General features: G+C 46.2%; 1 protein-coding gene across 2 annotated transcripts in view; it reads right to left on the minus strand.

Annotated features, from left to right (window-relative positions):
• Positions 1–2,548: 2,548 nt before the first annotated feature.
• Positions 2,549–20,404, minus strand: part of LOC144128538 (vesicular glutamate transporter 3-like) — a 70,850-nt gene continuing 52,994 nt past the window's right edge. For both annotated transcript variants that reach the window (XM_077661992.1, XM_077661991.1), the window contains exons 5-12: positions 20,283–20,370; positions 15,125–15,211; positions 13,124–13,260; positions 12,565–12,696; positions 9,567–9,699; positions 8,461–8,571; positions 7,854–7,981; positions 2,549–7,214 (exon numbers count right to left, since the gene is read on the minus strand). In XM_077661992.1, coding sequence (XP_077518118.1) covers positions 6,948–7,214; positions 7,854–7,981; positions 8,461–8,571; positions 9,567–9,699; positions 12,565–12,696; positions 13,124–13,260; positions 15,125–15,211; positions 20,283–20,370 — 1,083 coding nt within the window. In that variant the 3' untranslated portion in view covers positions 2,549–6,947. The remainder of the gene's footprint in view (positions 7,215–7,853; positions 7,982–8,460; positions 8,572–9,566; positions 9,700–12,564; positions 12,697–13,123; positions 13,261–15,124; positions 15,212–20,282; positions 20,371–20,404) is intronic.

Here is a 20,404-nt window from a genome sequence, read left to right on the forward strand (position 1 = left end):
GTCGAACGTTGGCCTACATACAAGCTTCCTGAACGCTGCGAAAAAAAAAAAAACATTGCAGTATATCTCGTCCTCGAGAGCTGCCACGGCGGCTCGTGGTTATGGTGTTCGGCTGCTGACCCGAAAGACGTGGATTCGATCCCGGCCGCGGCGGCTGCACTTCGATCGAGGCGAAATGCTAGAGGCCCGTGCCCTGAGCCATGTCATTGTACGTTAAAGAGCCCCAGGTGTTCGAAATTACCAAAGCCCTTTACTTCTGCGTCCCTCATAGCCTGAGTCGCTTTGAGACGTTAAAATCCAAGAAACCTAAACCTTATCTCATTGTCGAGAGGAGATGTAAGTCCGAAATATATAGCAAGGAAAGCATAGCGCTTTCACCATTGGAGAGGAACACCGCAGTCAAAAAGAATTCTTAGAACGAAGCTTGCCGGCTTAGCGCTTTAATCAGCGAAAGCTGACTGGCATTAGCGGCCTAGAGCTCTGGAGTGCGAGGACCATTCTGACGTTTCACAGGCGACTGCCTGGTCGGGTGTCTCATAGGCCCGTTCTCACGTGCATAATCGGCCTTCTTCCGCTTGCGGCCTTCAGTTCGAACGCGTTCCCGGCGTGCTTCACGGACTCCAGGGCATGCTTGCACGAACCAAGTAGTCTAGTTCCCACTGTTGTATTATTAGCTGTCTAAACTCTTCAGGTGTTTTGAGGAAAGGAAAGGTGCATAACTGATTAACTAGGTCAGTGGACACCTCAATCGCCCTATGAGGAGGTGGTGGGGTCAACCCCCTAACTTTTTTACAGCTTTCACTGTAAAAAAAATGTATAACCACGTGTCAGGCCCCAGTCAAACTAAATAGTGATCCACAGGGAGGGGAACTAAAGCTTGAGCGTGGCACAGGATAAACGAGCGCTTAGCAGTTGCCTGCACTCTTCTCGTGCTTGCTTAAAGATAGGCCTATATGTACAGTCATGAGCAATATTAGAGGGAACAAACGTTTTGCGAATTTTACCGTTATTTCCCCACTAAATTTGAGAGAGACTTTTGGATATTGTACTTGGAAAGGAAAACTAATTAGGAAATAAAAATGCTGTGTTTTTCTGTGACTACCGCACATAATTATGGGGAATCAACGAATGAATGCGCAAACTTCGTTCCCCCCCCCCCCCCCTTATTACTCACAACTGTACTTGTAGCTATGAGAAGCTGGTCAAGTTGGCAGGTGCTCATGATCAAAGAGGGCAAGCAATATGGCGAGGGACGAAAACAGACAAAACAAGTGCTCATTCGCAACTAAAAGTTTGTATTGCAGCAGTCGAAAGTACGAGGCAGTGCGTTATGTAAAGTGGCTAGACTTTTTCGTGTGAACAGAAAAAAGCCGATAGATGTACGCCGTAATTATTTTTTTGAAGTTAGGTTTTTACGGAAAAAGGTGCGGATACCTGACGCATGCCACAGCAAGCTATCTACTCAGTACCAGTTACAGTAGGTCACAGGAGAAAATTAAGAAAGTGCTGGAACCAGTAACGAGGCATGGCAATGGTATCTTCGGTATCGAGTACCAGTTGAGTTTTGAGTTGATCCTCCGACACGACTCCACATCCTATACAAGCGCTGTAGACTAGCGTAGCACCACCTGTTTAGGCTTATCACCTGTTTAGGACTCGCGCCAGGTTAAGCAGGAAAAGTTTGCACCGGCGTCAAAGCGGTCGCCATCTTTGGGTCCAGAAAGCGTGGCAGAATCGTGGACGTTTTCCTAATTCGCTTATCCCCACTTGGTTCCCGTATACACTGTAGCCTCGTTTACATGAACCCAACAGCGGCGGGTCGAGTCAGGGGATCGTGCTGAGCAAGGTCAGGCTCTAACACGATACACACGGTAAACAGGATGAACGCGATCTGTTCAACACGATGAACACGATACGAGCCAGTCAACTCTAGTAGCGCGCCAGGCGCGACCCCAAGAGTGGTAAACCGGCTCCCGTTTGTGTCCTGCCCTGCTGAAAATGCTTTCCCCAAGCGTGAAAGAGGATTCGTAGTTTGCGGAAAGGGCTGCGAGTCAAGCCAACCCATGCGGCGGAGTTGAAGGGTCGAATCCAATCGACTCTTCTACCCGACTCAACAGTGTTTACCTGAACCCAGTAACCAGTTTTCGACCCGACAACTCGACTCAATCCGGCCCAGTCGGGTTCATGTAGATGCCGCTCTTGGGTATTAGTGCCGTCGAAGCCCGTTGTCCGTTGTATAGTTACAGTGAACTAGAATACTTCTAGTTCATTGTAGTTGTAGTTGTTATTCTTCGTTGGCTTGGCTTGGCTTGGTGCCGAAGTGGATTGGTGACAACTCAAGGCAAGCCAAACCAAAAGCGAAGTCAAGCCAAGAGGGCGAAGAGAAGAGAGAAGGGAAGGAGAAAAAGAGAAGAAGGGGGAGAAAATGGACGGGGACAAATTAATACTTACGCCTCCGGCCGAATGTTTCCACTAACCCGTAGCTTAGTATAGTGAATAGCCAGTTTATTTTTTTTTGTGACAACTAGACAAAACTTAACTTCCAGTTCCTTGCGCTTGTAACAAATGACCTTTATTCAACATCACAGTAAAGACAGGTGCATGCTTTATTCTCTTCATGCAAGTGAATGCAGTCAACGGTGAAAACAGTTGAAAACAAAGAGTTGCTGAAAACAGTCGTGACGGGTGGTACTTATGCACAGTGAGGCCGTTCGATGACGGAATGCTTTGTGCCTTAAACAATGCCGCTACGGAAAACGGTTGCTGCTCACGAACTAACAAGTGATTTGTAAGGTACTGTCACGTACGATGTTATGGCACAAAGAGATGGAAGCGTATAATTTCAAGAGGCAATAAGAACCTAAAAACAAGATACTAGCAGCGGGTACTGTGGCGTAACGAAGCATGCATTCTGATGAGTGAATACATACTACGCGCTTGACGACAGGACAATGATCAACATTGAAGATGAATACACTAGTCGACAGCCCAACTACTTGAAACGTACTCTTGTAAGTAATGCAGTATTCAGGGCGTTTAGGCAAATGACAAATAAGATTAGGCTTTTATTTGCTGGCGATATTTACTTGAACTCTCAGTATCACGTTGCGGTTCTATCTCTTTTCTTTTTCTCGAGGCTGTCTTGACCACTTTGTGTCCGTTAAATTTAGCCCCCCCCATTAAACTAAACCGTCAGTGCAGCGGTTGTCAGCAAAATCAAGCCATCCGAAACTGAAGGAAACAGCAATCAGCACAGCAATGTGGAAGCTAGATTTCGAAAACTGTTCCCGAAGTTTCGAAAATACTGGTTGCTTTCTACCGCAAACTATGTTTTAAGGATCTATCCAATGGCTCTAAATATTTGCAATATCCTTATTTACGCTGCGAAAAATTACCGGTGAAAGTAGGTAAAAAATAATGCCACTTTACGAATGCAGAAAACAGCTGAGTGCGTTGTTCACAAGAAACGAGCTGTCAGCGCTAGAAGCATTTTCTGAGAATACAGGAAAAGACACCGCCGTCTGCGTTTTCGGCTCCGTTTTTGTTTGCTCGTTAAGCACTGCTGTCTAGGCTGCATTTGTACCGAATAAAATCATTAAGTTAAAGCACTCACATTTGCTGCCGAAGGCATACATCAAAAGTGGTTTGCAGCTACACTCTTTCAGACGCCCCGTGAGACTATACTAATTCTGAGTGACACTCGCTGAAATTGACACCCATTTTTGTGCCTCTCACGGGGGTGTTAGTTATTGTTCAGTAATTACTCTGGCTGCGTCAAACCATTCTGATATATCAATTTATCTGCCAGCCAGGAAAAGGAAAAAGTTCTCCAACAGCTCGACTTTATATCTTCACAGGCCGAAAGTGAGCCCACGTAGGCTATACACAGCAGCTTCCTTTGGCTCACAAGAGAATCTCCTACTCGTCTGGTCCCGCTCTCGATTCCCGTGTGCGCTCACAGGATTCCTAACACACTCTCCATGTCATCCAGTCATTAAACCTCTCCGTGTTGAGACATTCACGCTCCATTCCATGTTCTCATCAAGGCCTCCATATCTCTTCCCTCGTGAAGAAAAGTTTGTTCTTTGCATAGCTTGTGCGTACCACAAGCATTTGAGCATCGCAGGCTATCATTGTACAAACACCATATCAGGCACTCCCTGTGCTCTCGTTCGCCGTATGCACTTTCACACCGCACTCCTTCCCTCGCAACTTCATTTGAGCTCCATTTTTAAGTTGCACATGCTGACGTCGCAGTGTGTCGACACTGGAAACGCTGCTTGTAGCATCACATCACAACAGGCTGCAGTGGCAAGTCTCATTTTTTTGACCAGTTAGTTATGTGGACTACCTCATCGCGAGTCCCGGTACAGCTCCTTGACTGACGCCATGGCCTTGGACACATATCAACTTGGTATACATGGGCAAATTGAAACCCTTTGCGCTCGGCTTTTCTTCGCCTTCCGACATCTGCTGGTCAGTAATCGACAACGCGCAGTAAACATGCGCGCTCACTCTGAGCGTTTTATCCAAACAACTGCTGCTCGGAGGATTGGCGGTTTGCACAGTTTGCACATGCTAACAGTTCTTATATGACATGGTTGGTAATGTTCCGCGTTGACGATGGCAGCATGAAGTTTTAGCGAATTCAAATTTTCCGCCAGTTCATTCAAACTAAAATCGAATAGTTTCCGAGAATGGTCTCGGTTATGAACGAAGTTTCACCCAGCATTTATTTTCTGGCATGCTTCAATATTCCATGAGTACAGTCGGAACGCTTCGGTCCCCACTACAGAGGGCAGTAAAGTGCCCAAAGTACGGAGCAGTCCGACCCTCTCTCGCAACTTTGGGATGCCTTGTACTTTAGACATAATCAGCCATGGTATCGGCACTAAGTTTTATTACCTAACCGGCTTCTTGAGACACGCTTCTGATTTTACTCTCCTCTTTATACATTTTCGCCAGAGTATTCTCAGCGTAAACGCTTATTCACCCTGTGATCAAAAATCATGCAAATGCAAAGGATTAGCCGCTGTACAATACAGTTCAATGCCTAAGCCATGCTGAATAAACCTTTCGCTGTATTCTTGAGCACTTCGATGGAGGGCCCTTGAGTCCCTAAAAGCTTCACTGTCACAGCGGAGGTATCAAGTTCTGCTGCTCTGAGGGTGTCACGCTAACTCGCCAGTTTGCGATGCTCTAACTCTAGCTAGTTTGAAGGACAGCTAAATTCTGCTGTACAGGTTCGAAAGAATTTTATTAGATGAAACAAGGGTCTCGCAGAAGATTATACCGAAATTTATATGCTCGCTCCTGTTATACCAATGCTTATGCCAATTTTTCGTACGCGGCGTAGTTTGCATGCTGAATTTTATTTATCGACCTACGAATTGCCAGAAACTTCACCCCTCAATGTTCAGCGCCATAATCTCACACACACACACACACAAAAATCATCCACTCACCACAGTGCGCTTGTGGGTGCGGTCGTTGGTCTATAGGCTACTTTGTGAATTGCTTGCTTTTTAGGTTGACTGATTTCACCTCAGATATTCAAAGACGCTGCATTCATGAACTTGTACTTTAAACCACCCAAGCTGCTGAGAATTTTAAGACGCGCCCTTAACGCACACAAGAAAGTGAACTGAGATGGACCATTTCTCACTTGGCGGAGCTTTTCACCGTGAAAGGACAAAATCGGAGACTATACACTGTCCCCTCGCCTTTTCGGCACTCCTTCTGCGTCCGTATTTCAAACGCCTAAAGATGCACAATTAATTTACAAATCCGTCCAGGAAATACATGCTGAAATTTTTAAACCTAAACTTTGAAGGTGCTGCAGCTAAAGGCGTCAACTGTATCGGTTAAGCATCGTCAAGGGTTAGTCCCATGATGGCTTTGGCCACGACTGTTCATTGCACTTGGTTGATAGACTTGCATGCTCATACTCTTTTTTTAAGATTAATCTGTCCACACAGACTCATTCAAGAAGCAAGAGTGCTAATTTTGTTCAGTTGGCAATTATCAGTAGGCTTTCTCCACATGACCTGTGGCTGTAGTTGTGTACCTTGGTTTCAATTCAAAGAGCTGCATTAAGCTCCAAACAGGGAATCGGAAATTTTTTCAGTGAACTCCATCGACGACGCTAATAGCAACGGGCGCCCATTCTGCTTCTTTTAAAAGATTAGGTCCTCACATTTTGATTGAGTCAAATCAGAAAACTAATCCAAAGCCACCAAGCAAAATTATGTCACTCCGACTGCCGAGGTCCCAAGCAGGCAGTGAGCACTGCTGAAGGAGGTCGCCGTGGTGATGATGACTAGGAGTTTTGCTTGAGCTGGCGGGCGACAGTCTTCTTGAACTTCCAGTGCTAACTGTTCTCCGGTATTGAAGTCAGGCCTGCTGATAATCACTGTCCAAAACTGTCCATGGGCTGCATATAATCCACACTACCAAAGTACTCACATAGGGCAACTGGAGCCACTGCCTCGACGCTGCCTCCGCTGGCCGAAGCATTGTGATGCACTTGCTTCTATCACTGCAGGCTCCTTGCAAGACCAGGCCCAACTGGAAGAATTCAGTACAATGGTGCAGATGATGTCGAGAAAGAAGCCACTCTTTCTCAAAAGGGCACAAGGTGCGGCTGCGGGCCGACGTATTCCAGTTCCTCAAGCAGCGGCACTCAAGGGCTTCTGGTTTATCACCGGACAAGACGCGCCACGTGACGCCGTCCATCTCAACGTCAGGTTCCCAAAGTGTTGTTTGTGCGCATGTAAGCCCTCATGTCCTTAGGATCGACCTCTCTGTCCCAAGAAGCACACTGGCAGATGCTGGTCGGCTAAAAACCCGCCTCATACTTTCCTCGAGGTACTGCAAAGTCAGACGCACGTGCGTATTGCTCGTCCCGGCTCGTTCACACGGCAACACCTACAAGTTTTTGTCCCGAGCTACCGCTTGACGATGACGTTTAGCGAGATACCGTCGTTGACGACCACTTCAGTGGTGTCCAGGTAGGGGTCGTTGTTGTTGTTTCCTCCTCCACTGCTGCCGTACGGTCCATCGGCGCCGGTAGAGGGCGACGAGGCGTCGTCTTTGGACCAGTCCTGCTCCGTGGCCGACGAGAATACGACGAAGATGAGCGCCGCCAGGAACTGCAGTCCTCCGCTGATGACGCTCACCGCGTACAGGGGCGTCATGTGGTCGTGCCGGATTTTCTGCGGAAAACAATTAAAAGAGTTAAACTTTTCAGTGAGACCCGCATTTCGGTGTGATTGACAAAAAATTTAAATGATGAGGTTCTGAAACGGGACCTGCAATGTCGCGGAAAAAAAAAAGAAACAGTTCTCGACATTTTTAGTGGTGAAGTGGTAGTGGTACCATATTAAGTGGTAGTGGTAAATTTGTTTCCTAGTCCGCGGTGCTCTCTTTTGATCTCTTAACGCTACCCAGTCGTAAAATACAACAGAGCCGGTCCCAAAATACGACAAAATGGTTTATCGTCCTGTCGTTACGCCAAATTTTGTCTGCAGTACAGGAGTGGTTCTGTCGTTACCACAGGAGACTGCACAATATTACAGAAAGTTCTGTCGTTACAACAGTAATTTCTGTTGTCAGGTCCCAAAATATTACAGGAATATCTGTTGTGGCCACAGAAAATTTCCTGTCGTGTTTTTCGATAGGGCACCCCTAACGTTTTACTTTCCGTACCTACTGCGCTGCCCTGAATTTAACTTCACGCTTTTCGGATAGCCTGCATGTTTTATGACCATTGGCGAGGACTACCAAGGTTCCACTGTTGTATACAAGAGTGTTACGTTACTGTGTTCCAAAGAGTACACTGCTCGGGCCCTTACCCAGGTATTGAAGATGTGATTCATCATGGGGTAAAAGGTGAGATTTCCCAAGGAGGTCATTGCCCCGGACAGGCCAGCGATGATTCCTGCGTACTGCGGCGAAATGTCCAGCGGGTTCACCATGTAGCCTGGAACGGGATAAGAACTATCCTTCAGCCACAATGCAACTGGAAGCTCTCCAGTGGAGGCTGAGCTCCGGTGGCACACACAAGGAAAGCAAGCCCAGAAACTTTAGTCCTAACTACATCGATGAACGCACGGAATAAAACTATTGACCAGTTAGAATTCACGATTACCAGTTACAATTCACGACACGAAAAAAAATGTCACGTTTACTAAGGAACACGCGCACGTATCCTGCTTCCAACAGCCCTACAACAAAGCAGTATTGCAGTTCTCATGAAACCTACGCTTTGCCATAGCTATTGCCGCGCGTATAGTGTCTTGCGAGTTATGTTAATGTCAGTGGCTGCTATCTAAGCTTTGCCCTCCGTGATTGGTTTGCATTCGAGTTAGAACATTAGGACAGCCTCTAAATAACCGTTTCAGATTCGCTCGCGTGCGCAAACAGGGTCAGCCGTGGTGGTGTTCACGCGGCGTCACCTACCGGCAACGGCAAGTTCCCGAATGGACATGGCAAAGAAGTAGAGAACCATGGCGAAGTCCGTTGGCCCGACGTACACCATTGACAGGAACAGCACGGCCTCCGTCAGCAATCCTGCGCCACAAGTGCGGTAAAAGACACGGTGTAGTGAATGGGCTACTTCATGCGAATAAAGGAGCTATAAATTAGAGGGATCACTCTATGCGTCTCTTTAAGCGCATGTATGCACTTCATTAGCATGCCAAGGCAGCCACACATTTGCTATAAGGTGCTGAAGAAGCATAGAAACTCGAGGAACACGGGATTCGAGGTTTGATGCCTATCGAAATATACAAACGGAAAATTGGACCTTGGGATTCTGCAACAGTCATACGATACATTCACATATCATGTGCTGTGGCAAGTTAAAAAGCCAAAGTGTGTGGGCGAGCATAAATAGAAATCAAATAAATAAATAAAGTTAGCGTCCAGGTCTAGAAGCGTTTTTCTAATGTCCTTTATGTAACCAATTTATGAGTGACCGTAAGATCTTTCACTCTGTTCAGTCTTTCTGGCACTGCACGAACTCCCTACATAGTGCACAATAGCAGTGCGAAGTGCTTGCAATTAAATCAGCAAGTTGGATTCTTCGGAGGCGCCATTTTGGTCCCCGGAGTAGCAAGAGTAAGGTGTGAAACGAAAACAGCATAAGTATAATGGAATCTTGCAATATAAACATTCAAAAAGTGAAGCAGTAAAGTACACGCACACGAGATTTTACCATGCAAAACTTTTTCGCAACGACAGGCCTAGTCCGAAATAGACGATAACCAATAACGGCGCTTCCCTTCGAAGTATAGCCAGATTTTTCTCAAAGGAAACCTGGGGCTGCAACTGCAGCTAATATTTTCCTGATCCATTCTTTCCCGTCTTCGCCATTGGTCATAAGAAGCCCGACGTCACACACTATTGCTGTAATTGATGCTGGTGAACACTGCTTTGTACGGCACCTGAATGCGAGAATGTTACGGCAATGGTCGGAGCCTACGTGTCACTCGTGTCAGCTGATCGCATATAATTCGTCCATATGGCACTGCGATAACCGACCCAGGAACTGCACGGTCACTTACCCGTGCCACCGAACGTCTTTCGCACTGTTGAAGTGGTCATCAAGTTCTTCTCCTGAAGGGCGTCGGCGACAAAACCACTGATCACGACGGAAACCATCATGAGGAAGTACGGGATCTCCTTGGCGTACCGGACCTGCGCGAAAAAGAAATGGTAGGGCGGTAACCTTGTTAAACCGAGTAGGACGTGCGAAAGCACTTGAAACAACACCACCTCAAAGGCAACCGTATGCAAGATCAAGTTCAAATTCAGAAGTCGGGGCCAAAGGTCAAAGGTTGAGGCTTCACACATACCCCGGGTTTTTTCAGCTTTGCTAGTAAAGTAGTGACTAAAATTTCAGTCTGAAATCTGTAACATCACGTTAAAATTACGTAACTAAAAAGAAAATGTTCTCCGACGTACAAAAGAATAGCACAAGACAAATTAAAAAAAAAATTGGCGAGTGTTTAGCTCAGGTTAAACCTGGAGTGACGCGATAGCGACAGCTGGCCGAGTGGAACTTGGTCATGTGACCAATCATGTGACCAACCACGTGATCCGCACCACGTGACCAATCGCGTGACAGCGTGGCGGCGCAGCCACAAGGTTGCGCGCCGCCACGCTGGAGGCTCGAAATGCTACCGTAATGTAGCTATCGCTACAAAATTCGAGCGGTTTGTTGGCATTACGCTGGCTTCTCCAACCGACCTTTCGAACCATCTGCGCCCTACCTTCTAAAACGTTTAATGAACAGCCATACTTGCTTTCAAGACCCGACTTTCGGAATGGCTTTGATAAGGTTTATGGTTCACCTTTGTGCATCGTAAACAACCTCCGCCTACTTCAAGTCAATTTTTTTTGCCAAACTGTCGTTGAACCCTCGCCTCGAGAGAACCTTCGATTCAACAAGACTCAAGCTTGCTGTCCCGTCTTCAAAGCTACGTGACGTGTGGTACTCAGCTCTTGCTCCTAATCATTAAACAGATGACGTGAAATACCTTCCCGAAATGGGTGCTTGCTTTGTTTACGGAGCTCAGGCTGAACACCCAACTCTGCTGCTCACGCAGATTATTTAGAGATGGGGGGGGGGGGGTACAGAGGCGAAGCAACATGCATGCACAGTCGGAAATAGTTACGGTTCGCTCATCGACCGAAAACAGCATCATTTGCTTTACTTGTTATTTTTCTTGCTTGAAGATTGAGGACAGTGCAGTCAGAAGACAGGATCAATAACAGGCAAACGAAGTAAGATCAAAGGTCGAGCTTCCCAGAATGAAGTTTTATGACTACACGGTAAAGCTTACTGAAACATCTTCCAGGAGACAGCAGAAAAAAGGAAAGAGCCAAAAGATGCATACAGTGTTCTAATCTAAAAGCTTATTCATGCCCTGGTGACATTACTTCGTCCGTTTCTGAACCGCGCTGTTCCTACGAATCTATTGGATCGATTCGCAGTGTAACTAGGTTCATGAATGCAGAGCTCTGAATACGCTTTCCGAGCTGGTTCTTTTGAAGAATCGGTTCTTGAAATCAGTGTGGTTCTGTAGAATCGATTAGCTACCAACTGCAAGAAAGTGCTATAAAGTTTTGGACCTCGGCAGGCTTGCAACCTTCATACTGAATAACAGCGAAAAAAGCAGACGGGCCAGAACAAAGGCGGGCACAGGACGAACGCTTACTCTCAACGACGACTTTATTCCGAAACCTGTCATTTATAAACGGAACATTCAAAGATCTACATGTGATCGTACATGATGAACAAAAACATAAAAACCACATACAGATGCACGCCCAGCTCTTGTCCATCAGTTTCTTCCTCTGTTTATTGAGCATGAACCTTTGCCAAACTCGCCCAACTGAACATTCTTCTTGCACCCTCTGTAATTCACTCGCATTTAGTTTTTTTTTCTCGTTTCTTCCTTCAGCTTAAAGAGAAACGTCAATATCTCCGATTGCATAACTCGCTGCTATAAGTATACCGAAATCAGAACTAGTTAGCAAGCTCAAAATATTACTTACTCTTTGGCACACACTACTGCAGTAATATTTACCGCAGCGATTTCATTTCACTCAGCTGTCGCACATTAATTACGGAATTTAATGGGCTCGCAATAAGCTATGGCCTTTCATTTTTTTAAACATTTGTCAATGTTGTAAACACCAGCGGCACGCTTTTTGTCGCAGTTTGGTAGTAAGTAATTTTCGAGGTAAATGAATATTTCACAAAAACCGCAGTACCAAGGTTGTTTTAAAATTTTATTATTTTCACCGAATGCAGCCGTTACCAGCCTACTTGTCTTTCGATGACGTGTGTAGAAATGTGGCAGGGAAGAAGGGTCCACAGGACTCTAGAACATGGTAGCCTTATTCGTAGCTTTCGTTTTATGCAACACCACTATTTACCGAAGGCTCCTACGCTTTGTACAGTTAACAAATAAGGTGACTAACAGGGCTTTGCACGAACAAAACGTTGCCCAAACCTCCAAGGCAAGAGACTAGCTCGGTCAAATGCATAACAAAAGGCTCAAGAAAGCACGCGAATTAACCGCTTAACGAAAGATATGAAACCGCAGCACGCTTACTTTTTTTCGCGAAGCCGGAATTAAGTACTGTTCCGCACCCTAGCAACGCTTTCTAATTGATTTCTTGCTGACATTCATTGCAGAACCTCGTTATCAATTAAGTAACAAAAAACAGTCACCGCAAGACTTTCATTTCGTCAGCTCTCGTCCACGAAGAATACAGAACAAGCAAAAACACAAGCAGTGACAATCTGCAGCGTCCGTCACCCAGTTTCATTCCCGCCCCTGGCCGCAGTCCCAGCTCCCCCTCCTCGGCAGGCAAGCAGCTCACGCTCCCCGAGGGAGCAGCAGCAGCAGCAGCTGCAGCAACTGAGTCACCGCAACGTGAGCGCCATGCTCCACGCATGCACTTCCTCCCCGGCCAACCTCGCTTTCACCTTTCCCGAAAATTCCGGGGAGCGCACCCCGAAACCGAGGAGCAAGACAAAGGGCGGCTCACCTCGTCGTTGTAATACCACTGCACGATGTGGAGGAGAGTGTTGTAGGTCCAGGTCCTGCCGAACGAGGCAAGAAGTATGGCCCACACGGGTCCCGAGGACAGGATGGAGCGCATCGGGATGCCGGTCGGCTGCTGCTCGGGAAGCGCGGGACGGTAGGGAAGCAAGAAGAGGGGAGGCCATTAGGGAAGACCCTTCCCGCCGACTTTAATTACCCGGCCCGGGCGTGTTCGCGCATCGTCTTCTCTGCTCCTTTAGCTGTGCGCCTCTTGCTCTCCATTTCATTTATACTTCCGCCATCAATAACACAGCCTCTTCAACCTACCCTTTATTCTCTAAAGCAAGGGCTCGGAATAAAAGTTTGTTTTTTACTTCGCTTTGTTTAAGTTCGGCACGTCATGCCTGGTCAGTACAAGGTGGGAGTGTAGCAAGTTTACGAGCAGAGATTTGCCCAAACGCGACCAGCCTTCGCGCCCTGGTTAGAGTTCCCTTCTTTCCTTTCCCCGTTATTTTGCTTGGACCCGAGGTGCAGAAAGGAGGGAGGGAAAAGAAAACACCCACCGAAAATGGAATGTGCTCCTGCGTCTGCAGGGAGTCGATGATGTAAATCTTCTCCCTCGTCGATACCCCGGGGTGTTTGGCGGGCGACTCGGAGATCAGCAGGAACCACGGCAGCACCCAGAGGATGCCCAGCATCCCTAAACCGAAGAGTGCTTACGTGTTCATTCTTTTGCACCGTGTGTGCTGCTTGCGCTGATACATTTTATTTCCGTGCAGCATTGCGAAAGGTATGCGCAGGGTGGCACAGATCAGCCATTCCACATCTACGGTTTGGAAATTAATACACATTTTTGACGAGTTCAGTGATTTGGGCATTTTTAGGTAGCTTTTGGAGTTTTAAAGCGCTATAAGACGCGAGAGTATGTGACATTCAGTGAAGATCCAGTTATGCCCCTGAGGCATCCCGTTGACAATGCAGTCAGAGATGTTCGGAACCTCCTATGCAAGGTACTCTAGAGTAGTCGCTAACAACTCTATCTCCGAGTAAAATCTAATGGAGCCCATTTTTATTTTTCATTTCTAGTGAAAGGAAGAGGAATGTTTATTAAAAAAAATAAGCGGAGAGGTTGACTCCAACTGCGGAATCCGCTACCCTAAAACCTTCTTGTTGTTGACGCAATGAGCGAGCATATAAAAAGCGTGGAGATGAAATGTGTTCTCGATAAAATAATAAGATTGATTACGGGATAGCCAGCCGGCAGTCCTGAAATGATGTTAAGTAATCACTATTGCATCTATATTAACGAGGCATTGACTCGGTGCTATTGAGTCGGAGGAGAGTTGCTGTAACAACGTCTCTTTTATTGCTGGCAAGCGAGTTAGGAGAATATATTTGTGCTTTTACTAAATGCTCTAGTGCCTCGCCTGAAATGGTTTGTTGCAACCAACGCTTTCTACCAGAGATTTACTTTTTGAACTATGCTTGAACCAAGGGCCGAATTATGAACGCTCTCAATCTGAAGACAGTCTCAACACAGTCACAAAACTCCGCTCCTATTCGTCCGCCCTGATCGCGGTCAGGGCAGGGTAATTTGGCACCGGTTCAACTATCACGTTTTGTGACGCGTCTTAGGAAAATGTTTCAGGAATTTCCGCCTCCTGCTTTGCGTTAATATAGCTTCATTTTTTAATACAATTCACAGAATGCTGATACAAACTACTCCCTGATCATCCACATAGTTGTGTAGAAAGAAAACAAACACGAAATAACAAAAAAATTGAAGCATTCCTAAGAAATAGTGAGCGCTTGTACAGAAAACTTCTTAAGTTAATTCGTTTTGTGCACGCATGGTTGCTCGCGAATACTGGTAGTAAATTACGTGTACGATTAGTATTTTGCGTAGAGGTCACAGATTAACTTTGGGTTAGTACGAGATTTTTTTAATTACAAGAAAAAAAATCGCGACATCTTCGCACTATGTAGATAACAGCAAATGAACCAGCGTGGCGATAATCAAACATTTAGAGTACAAGCAGCAAACATTGATAGGCCACATAGCCTCAGATCATACTCGCTTGAACATTACATATCTAGGCTTTGTATGTGTCCATAGAGTACAAAAAAAAGGAGAAAGGTTCTAACTTATAGTTAGAAAACCTAGTAAATGTGATGGTTAAGTTCCCAATTTGAAATTCGCAATGCTTAGCTGAGTGAGCAAAATATTGATGGGCACGAGATGAGGTACGTCTCGTGCTGTGATAAGCTCAACAGTTTGAAAGTTTATCTTACTGGCAGATCTACGCGCAATTCTTGTTCTCAAACACTTCTTGAAGCGAGAAGTTTGCCTAAATCTCAATAAGGCCTTTCATAAACCGGTTTCAAGATTGGTCTTAGCATAACTATAAAAAAGAGCACAACGCTGACTTCAAGTTATTACAAGACTGAATATGGTGTAATATGCAGTTTAAGTAAACAGTAAAATTTGGATTTAAATAAAATCTTCACGTGAATTTCAAACTTCGTTGACTCTCGAGTGTACAGGCTATATGTCGCTCACTCACCGTAGAAGTAGAGGCCTGCTGTAGAGCTGAAGAGACTTTCAAAGGCGGAGAACACTTGGAAACTCAGCAGGCTGCCAAAGTGTAGACCTGCCCGGAAAAGAAGATGACGCACTATATCCAGAGAACTACATAACAGCACCGATTTATAACCATAACCTAACGCAATATAACTCCGCAAACACTAAGTACAGCGTGATGGAGATTTCCGACAGCAAGTTCCGGTAAAAAGGTTACCAAAATGAAATGAAAAACATCTCCACCACTCAACTCAACTCTACTCGCCCTGCCCCTTCATTTCATTTAACAAACTTCAGTAAATGCTGCCTCTTCACTTCAGTACCACACTTTCTTCTTATATTGTGACACCTTTAAAATTCGATGTCGCCGTTGAGTTCGCGACTATTTCTGCACTCATGAAAGCCTTTCTCGCTCAATCTGTGCGCACGTTCCAAGCGGACGCAATGAAATTTGCTAGAATGTCGTCTCGGAGTTCATATTCGTTTACGACGATGGCGTTTACTTCCCCAAGACGAACGGAAGGAAGAAGAAAGAGGAAAAAGTGGGCGGGGGGGGGGGGGGGGGGGAGGCTGCCCTGTTAATTCTTTTATCGACAGACATCTGCGTTAGAGGTCTTTTGTTCGAGGAGAACGCAGAAAAAAATAATACAGCCGACACCACGGCCGATGAAATGTGGGGTACTCCGGCACGAGAACGAGGATTAGGTTTGTTTTAGTCTAATTTACTGTTGTTTTACCCGTCGCACTTCCCTCACTCGTGGGTTGTTCTCTGCACCGCAGAGTTCCAACGAAGGAGACAAAATATGGCAAAAACCTGGTTCGACGGTTCGCCTTAGTAACCGGGCTTCACAATTCCATCTCGTTCGCTCTCAGCATCGAGAGTCTATTATTTTTTCTTCTTTTCTTTCAAATCATTGTTAGCATAGGAAAGAACACTAAAGTATGACGGTCCCCCGCCACCCCTCCCCCCCCCCCCCCCCGAAAAAAAAAACACCATTATTTCGCTTTCTTGCATAACAGCATGCAGTGAACAGCAAACGCATCACAGGGTACGTGTTCATCACCGATCATATAGAAGAATAATAAATGAAACGTGATCGATAAATAACCTCCCTAAGATATCTGAAGTGTTGCTCTTACGTATAGAAATGCGAAAATATGCGAAGTACCAGAAAAGCGTTTTAGAGAGACCACTTGCCGAAGAGCTTATGCCGACGTCAAGCTTTAGGTCCCCGAGCTTATGCTCAGCAAATAATAAATTGCGCCCAACGCGCAATATGCCTCTGACGTTTCGCGAACCAGGCCGTTCGGTTCTTGAGCGAGATGAAAGAGCTTCTTCTTAAGGACTCGCGACAGCAGCGCTGCGAGCCTTAAAACGTTCTCCAAGGCGCGCGCTCTCCAGTTTCGCAAGGAAATTCTTTTTCAAACACCGTGGAACGAAAGAACGAAAAACCAGGCAGCGACAAATGTAAAGATCTCGTTCTAAATTAATCTTTAATGAAGCTCAAGAGACCGTATAGTCGGAACAAAATTTTGTATGGCGCATATCAAGCTGTTTTTTTTTTCCTTCTTGGCTGTCTGCCTGCGACAACCTCTGACATACGACGAAAGGAAACTGGCGAACAAAAATAGCTTTCAATGGTGCATGCTTCTACATAGCAGCAAGTTATATGCTTATTTCTGCAGTGAACAGCGAGCAGTGTGAGCGCTTCGCTAGGACAAAGATTTTTTTATTCCGTTAAAGGCTGCCCCTTTTAAAGTTCCTTGCTATGCAGAAGGAAGTCCAACCTACTAAGGCTGCATTATTCGGATGCCGGTGCAAGTGAGAGCGGCACACTGATCTACCTTCGCTAGAATAACTTTTAATTAATTCAATCTTGACGGGTTTCCATTTTTTATGTTTACCTGAAATTCGCCTTTCCCACATCAAGGTATCGCCTTGAAACTGTATTGGTTAGATAAGGCGAAATATTTAATGAGTCATTTTATTGCTTATCGAAAAGTAGGCAGACACACAAGAACCATGCGCTTTCAATTTGGTAGGAAATGGCTCTTTAGGAGAGCAAAACGCTGATTTCTTTCGTCAGCAGTGAGCAGCTCCGTGCAAACTATGTCCCATCTAACTGGTTTCCTGCAGCAGTACCAAAACTACGATTAGTGCAGAGGCGATGCTCTGATTCTGCGGATTGTACTGGCAGTATAAAATAGGCATATGGGATTATGGGATAGGTGCTTTAAAGCGGGCATGCAGCAAACGCTATTTCAAATCGATCCGGAAGGTGCGCTCGCGTTACGTCTGCCATTTCCATAGTTTTTTTTTTTTTTCAGTGTAGCGACGAACTTAGCAGCATGACTCCTCGCTTCAGAGTGAATTCGTCGTAGTTACTGTTTTTTTTTTTTTCAGAAAAGTATCCCACCTAGAGCAAAATCCATGAGCGATAAATTTGCTTTATTTTTTATTTAAAACGCCGTTTCTCCCGCTTCAAGATCTACAAAAGAATATCATTACGTTGACAAAAATTCCTTCTATTCTAAAAACCAGATGGCACGATTAGGCTGAAGTTATCGTTGCGCTTCTATTTCCCCATCTGACACACAGCGTAACGTCCCGCAAAATGCTCGCATTTAGCGTACGCCAGCGGGCGTACGTTATTCTAAAACTTCTTAATGTTCCTTCTGTGTTCGGTACGTAGACAGCGTCTATTTGTACTCTTTTCCAACCGTATCTGCATACGCCGCGAGAAGACGACGAGCAGACGACGGAGCATAGCGAAACACGTTTAATGCACTGTCCTGATTGGCTGAGAAGGTCTCTAGCTTTCACAGCACTGCAAGGAGCTTATGAGATAGCGTATATGTCAGTGCAGTTTCAGAACACATGTTTCGATCAGCCGGGTGCGAGAGATGAAGTGCACCCGAATATATGGGATTCGGGATATGTTACGGACATCCTCCTTGCGTTATGGTGGAACATGGAGGTGTACAGTAAGCTTCTGAACAATAATGCTCTCCAATAAGTTGCAACTTTTCTAGCTTTTGCCACACATAAACCGAACGCCTCTGAAAGGGCTTTTTGTTCATACGGCGCAAGACACTTTAGTTTTTTTTTTTATGTCATTCTCGCGCGAGAGCTAGCCTTGTTTGTACTCATCCCGTGACTGTCGACGGTCCTATTTCACAGCCGGCGTATGCTGTGCAAGATACGTCGAACGGTGTCGCATGTGTTCGGATTAAGTGTGACGACGGCTGTAAGTTGCTTTAACCGCGATCGCAGTGGTGCCAACAGAACTGTTCTGTTTCGAACAGGTGCAAAAATCTGGCTCTAGAACTTCCTACGTGCTAGCGCCAGGTGGACGCAACAGTCGTGCTAGCAACATGGTCACGTCCATGGAGCGCTTTCCGGTGGGGTCCGTATTCTGCGAATCACCTGCCTTGCCACCTGTACACGCGGCGCGAATGGCATTGCTGCGTTACCATTTCCAAGGTCGTGCGTCACGCGACAGGAGCTCCGGGTTGTGGCAAAGATCTGTCTTCGGCTCGTACAGACGCCCACATACTTGTCTAGAGAGCTCAAAAGGGGTCTATGTCTTGCATTTGTGGCATTCGTCGCCTGCCTACCGGGCTCGCCATAGTTTTTCTCAGACAAGCGAAGCGAATGCGCTGGCACGATATATATTGTGTCGTTTCGAGCGCTAGGCCACTCGTGAATGGTGCCCGAGTACTCCCCAGTGTGCCGTTCGAGCACTCTATACAAATGAGTGGACGCCTTTACGCGTGAAAGTCCGCAGTTCGTGGTATCGACTCGCGCGTACGATCAAGTGGATAATGAAACCCTGAGCCCAGAAATGTTTCCGCGCTGATTCCCGGAGGAGTCGTGCCTTGGCTTGCCACAAGTTCGCAGGCGAGAACCGTTCAGAACGCCTTCGGTTTGTTTCCTTCGTGCTCCATTTGCACTTCGCTTTCCTCGTGGTCGACAGACTCCATACACGTGTAAGGCTCCTCATCCTTTCACCATACATATTTCATTATTCCAGTTTCATTATGACACCAAAATTCGATATATGTAGCTTAGCATCATCAGTAATGCTGGAGTGCAGCAAATAGTTTTGGAACCAAACTGGCGCCCCTGCCGCTCGCATCTTTTAAGCACTCTGTGGTCGGTACAGAAAGTTCACATAACCAGCGCTATTCAGGAAGATGCATACGGATGTTTTTACTTTAGCTATGTGCCGCCTGTGAGAAGTCTCGTCAGCCACACCCTCTGCCCTTGGCTGTCCAAAAAGATCCCTACCATATGTACTTGTCACCATTCGTAAGCCTTCAATCATTACCGGGAACATGAAGATAAATAATTCTCTTCTGATTGTTACCATCCTAAGCTGCACTCTAAATGTGCAACTATATTGCGGACATGCACTTCTACTGCAGGATCGTGGGACCACACTATTTCGTGATGAAAGTTCGTCTCAGTCCACCTTGAAGCATTTTTAGTGCGCAGGCTAGAACAGAGAACAGCAGGGGGTGGCAGACCAGAGCAGACAAGAACAGAGAAGGGAAGAGCAGAGCATAGGAGAGAAGAGCTCAACAGAACAGGGCACAGCAGAGCACAGCAGAGCAGGGCAGTACAGAGTAGAGAGGAAAAGAGCAGAACAGAGACAGAGCAAAGCATGGCAGATCAGAGCAGACCGTAAAAAAAACAGAAAAGAGCCGAGCGGAAAAGAAAAGAGGAAAGAAGAGAAGGCAGGAGAAGAGCAGAACGGAACTGAGTAGAGCAGAACAGAACAGAACATAGCAGAGGAGAGAAGATATTAAAATAGCAGAACAGAGCGCAGGCAGAGAAGAGCAGGGCAAGGCAGAGCACAGCAGAGCACAGCAGGGCACGGCAGGGCAGGGAGAACAAAACAGAGCACAGAAGAGCAACGCAGACCAGAACCGAAAAGAACAGAACAGAGCAGAGAAGATAACAACAGAACAGAGCCGAGAAGAACAGAAAAGAATAGAGCAGAGAAGAGAAGAGAAGAACAGAACAGAGCACAGAAGAGCAGACAAAAGCAAAACTGAACAGAGAAGAGCAGAGCAGAAGAGAACATAACAGAGCTGTCGACTTGAGCGCTGGAAGGAAAGATGCGATGCGTGCTCACCGGCGTAACCAGCTGTGAACATCCTTGTCCTCTCCAAAGGAGGTGCCCAGAACCGCAGTAGGCTGAAGAATGCCGGAAATGTTAGGCCCTGAAAATTGAATCAATACTATATGAGAGAATAT

This window comes from Amblyomma americanum, chromosome 4 (genome assembly GCF_052857255.1).
Source record: "Amblyomma americanum isolate KBUSLIRL-KWMA chromosome 4, ASM5285725v1, whole genome shotgun sequence".
NCBI lineage: Eukaryota > Metazoa > Arthropoda > Arachnida > Ixodida > Ixodidae > Amblyomma > Amblyomma americanum.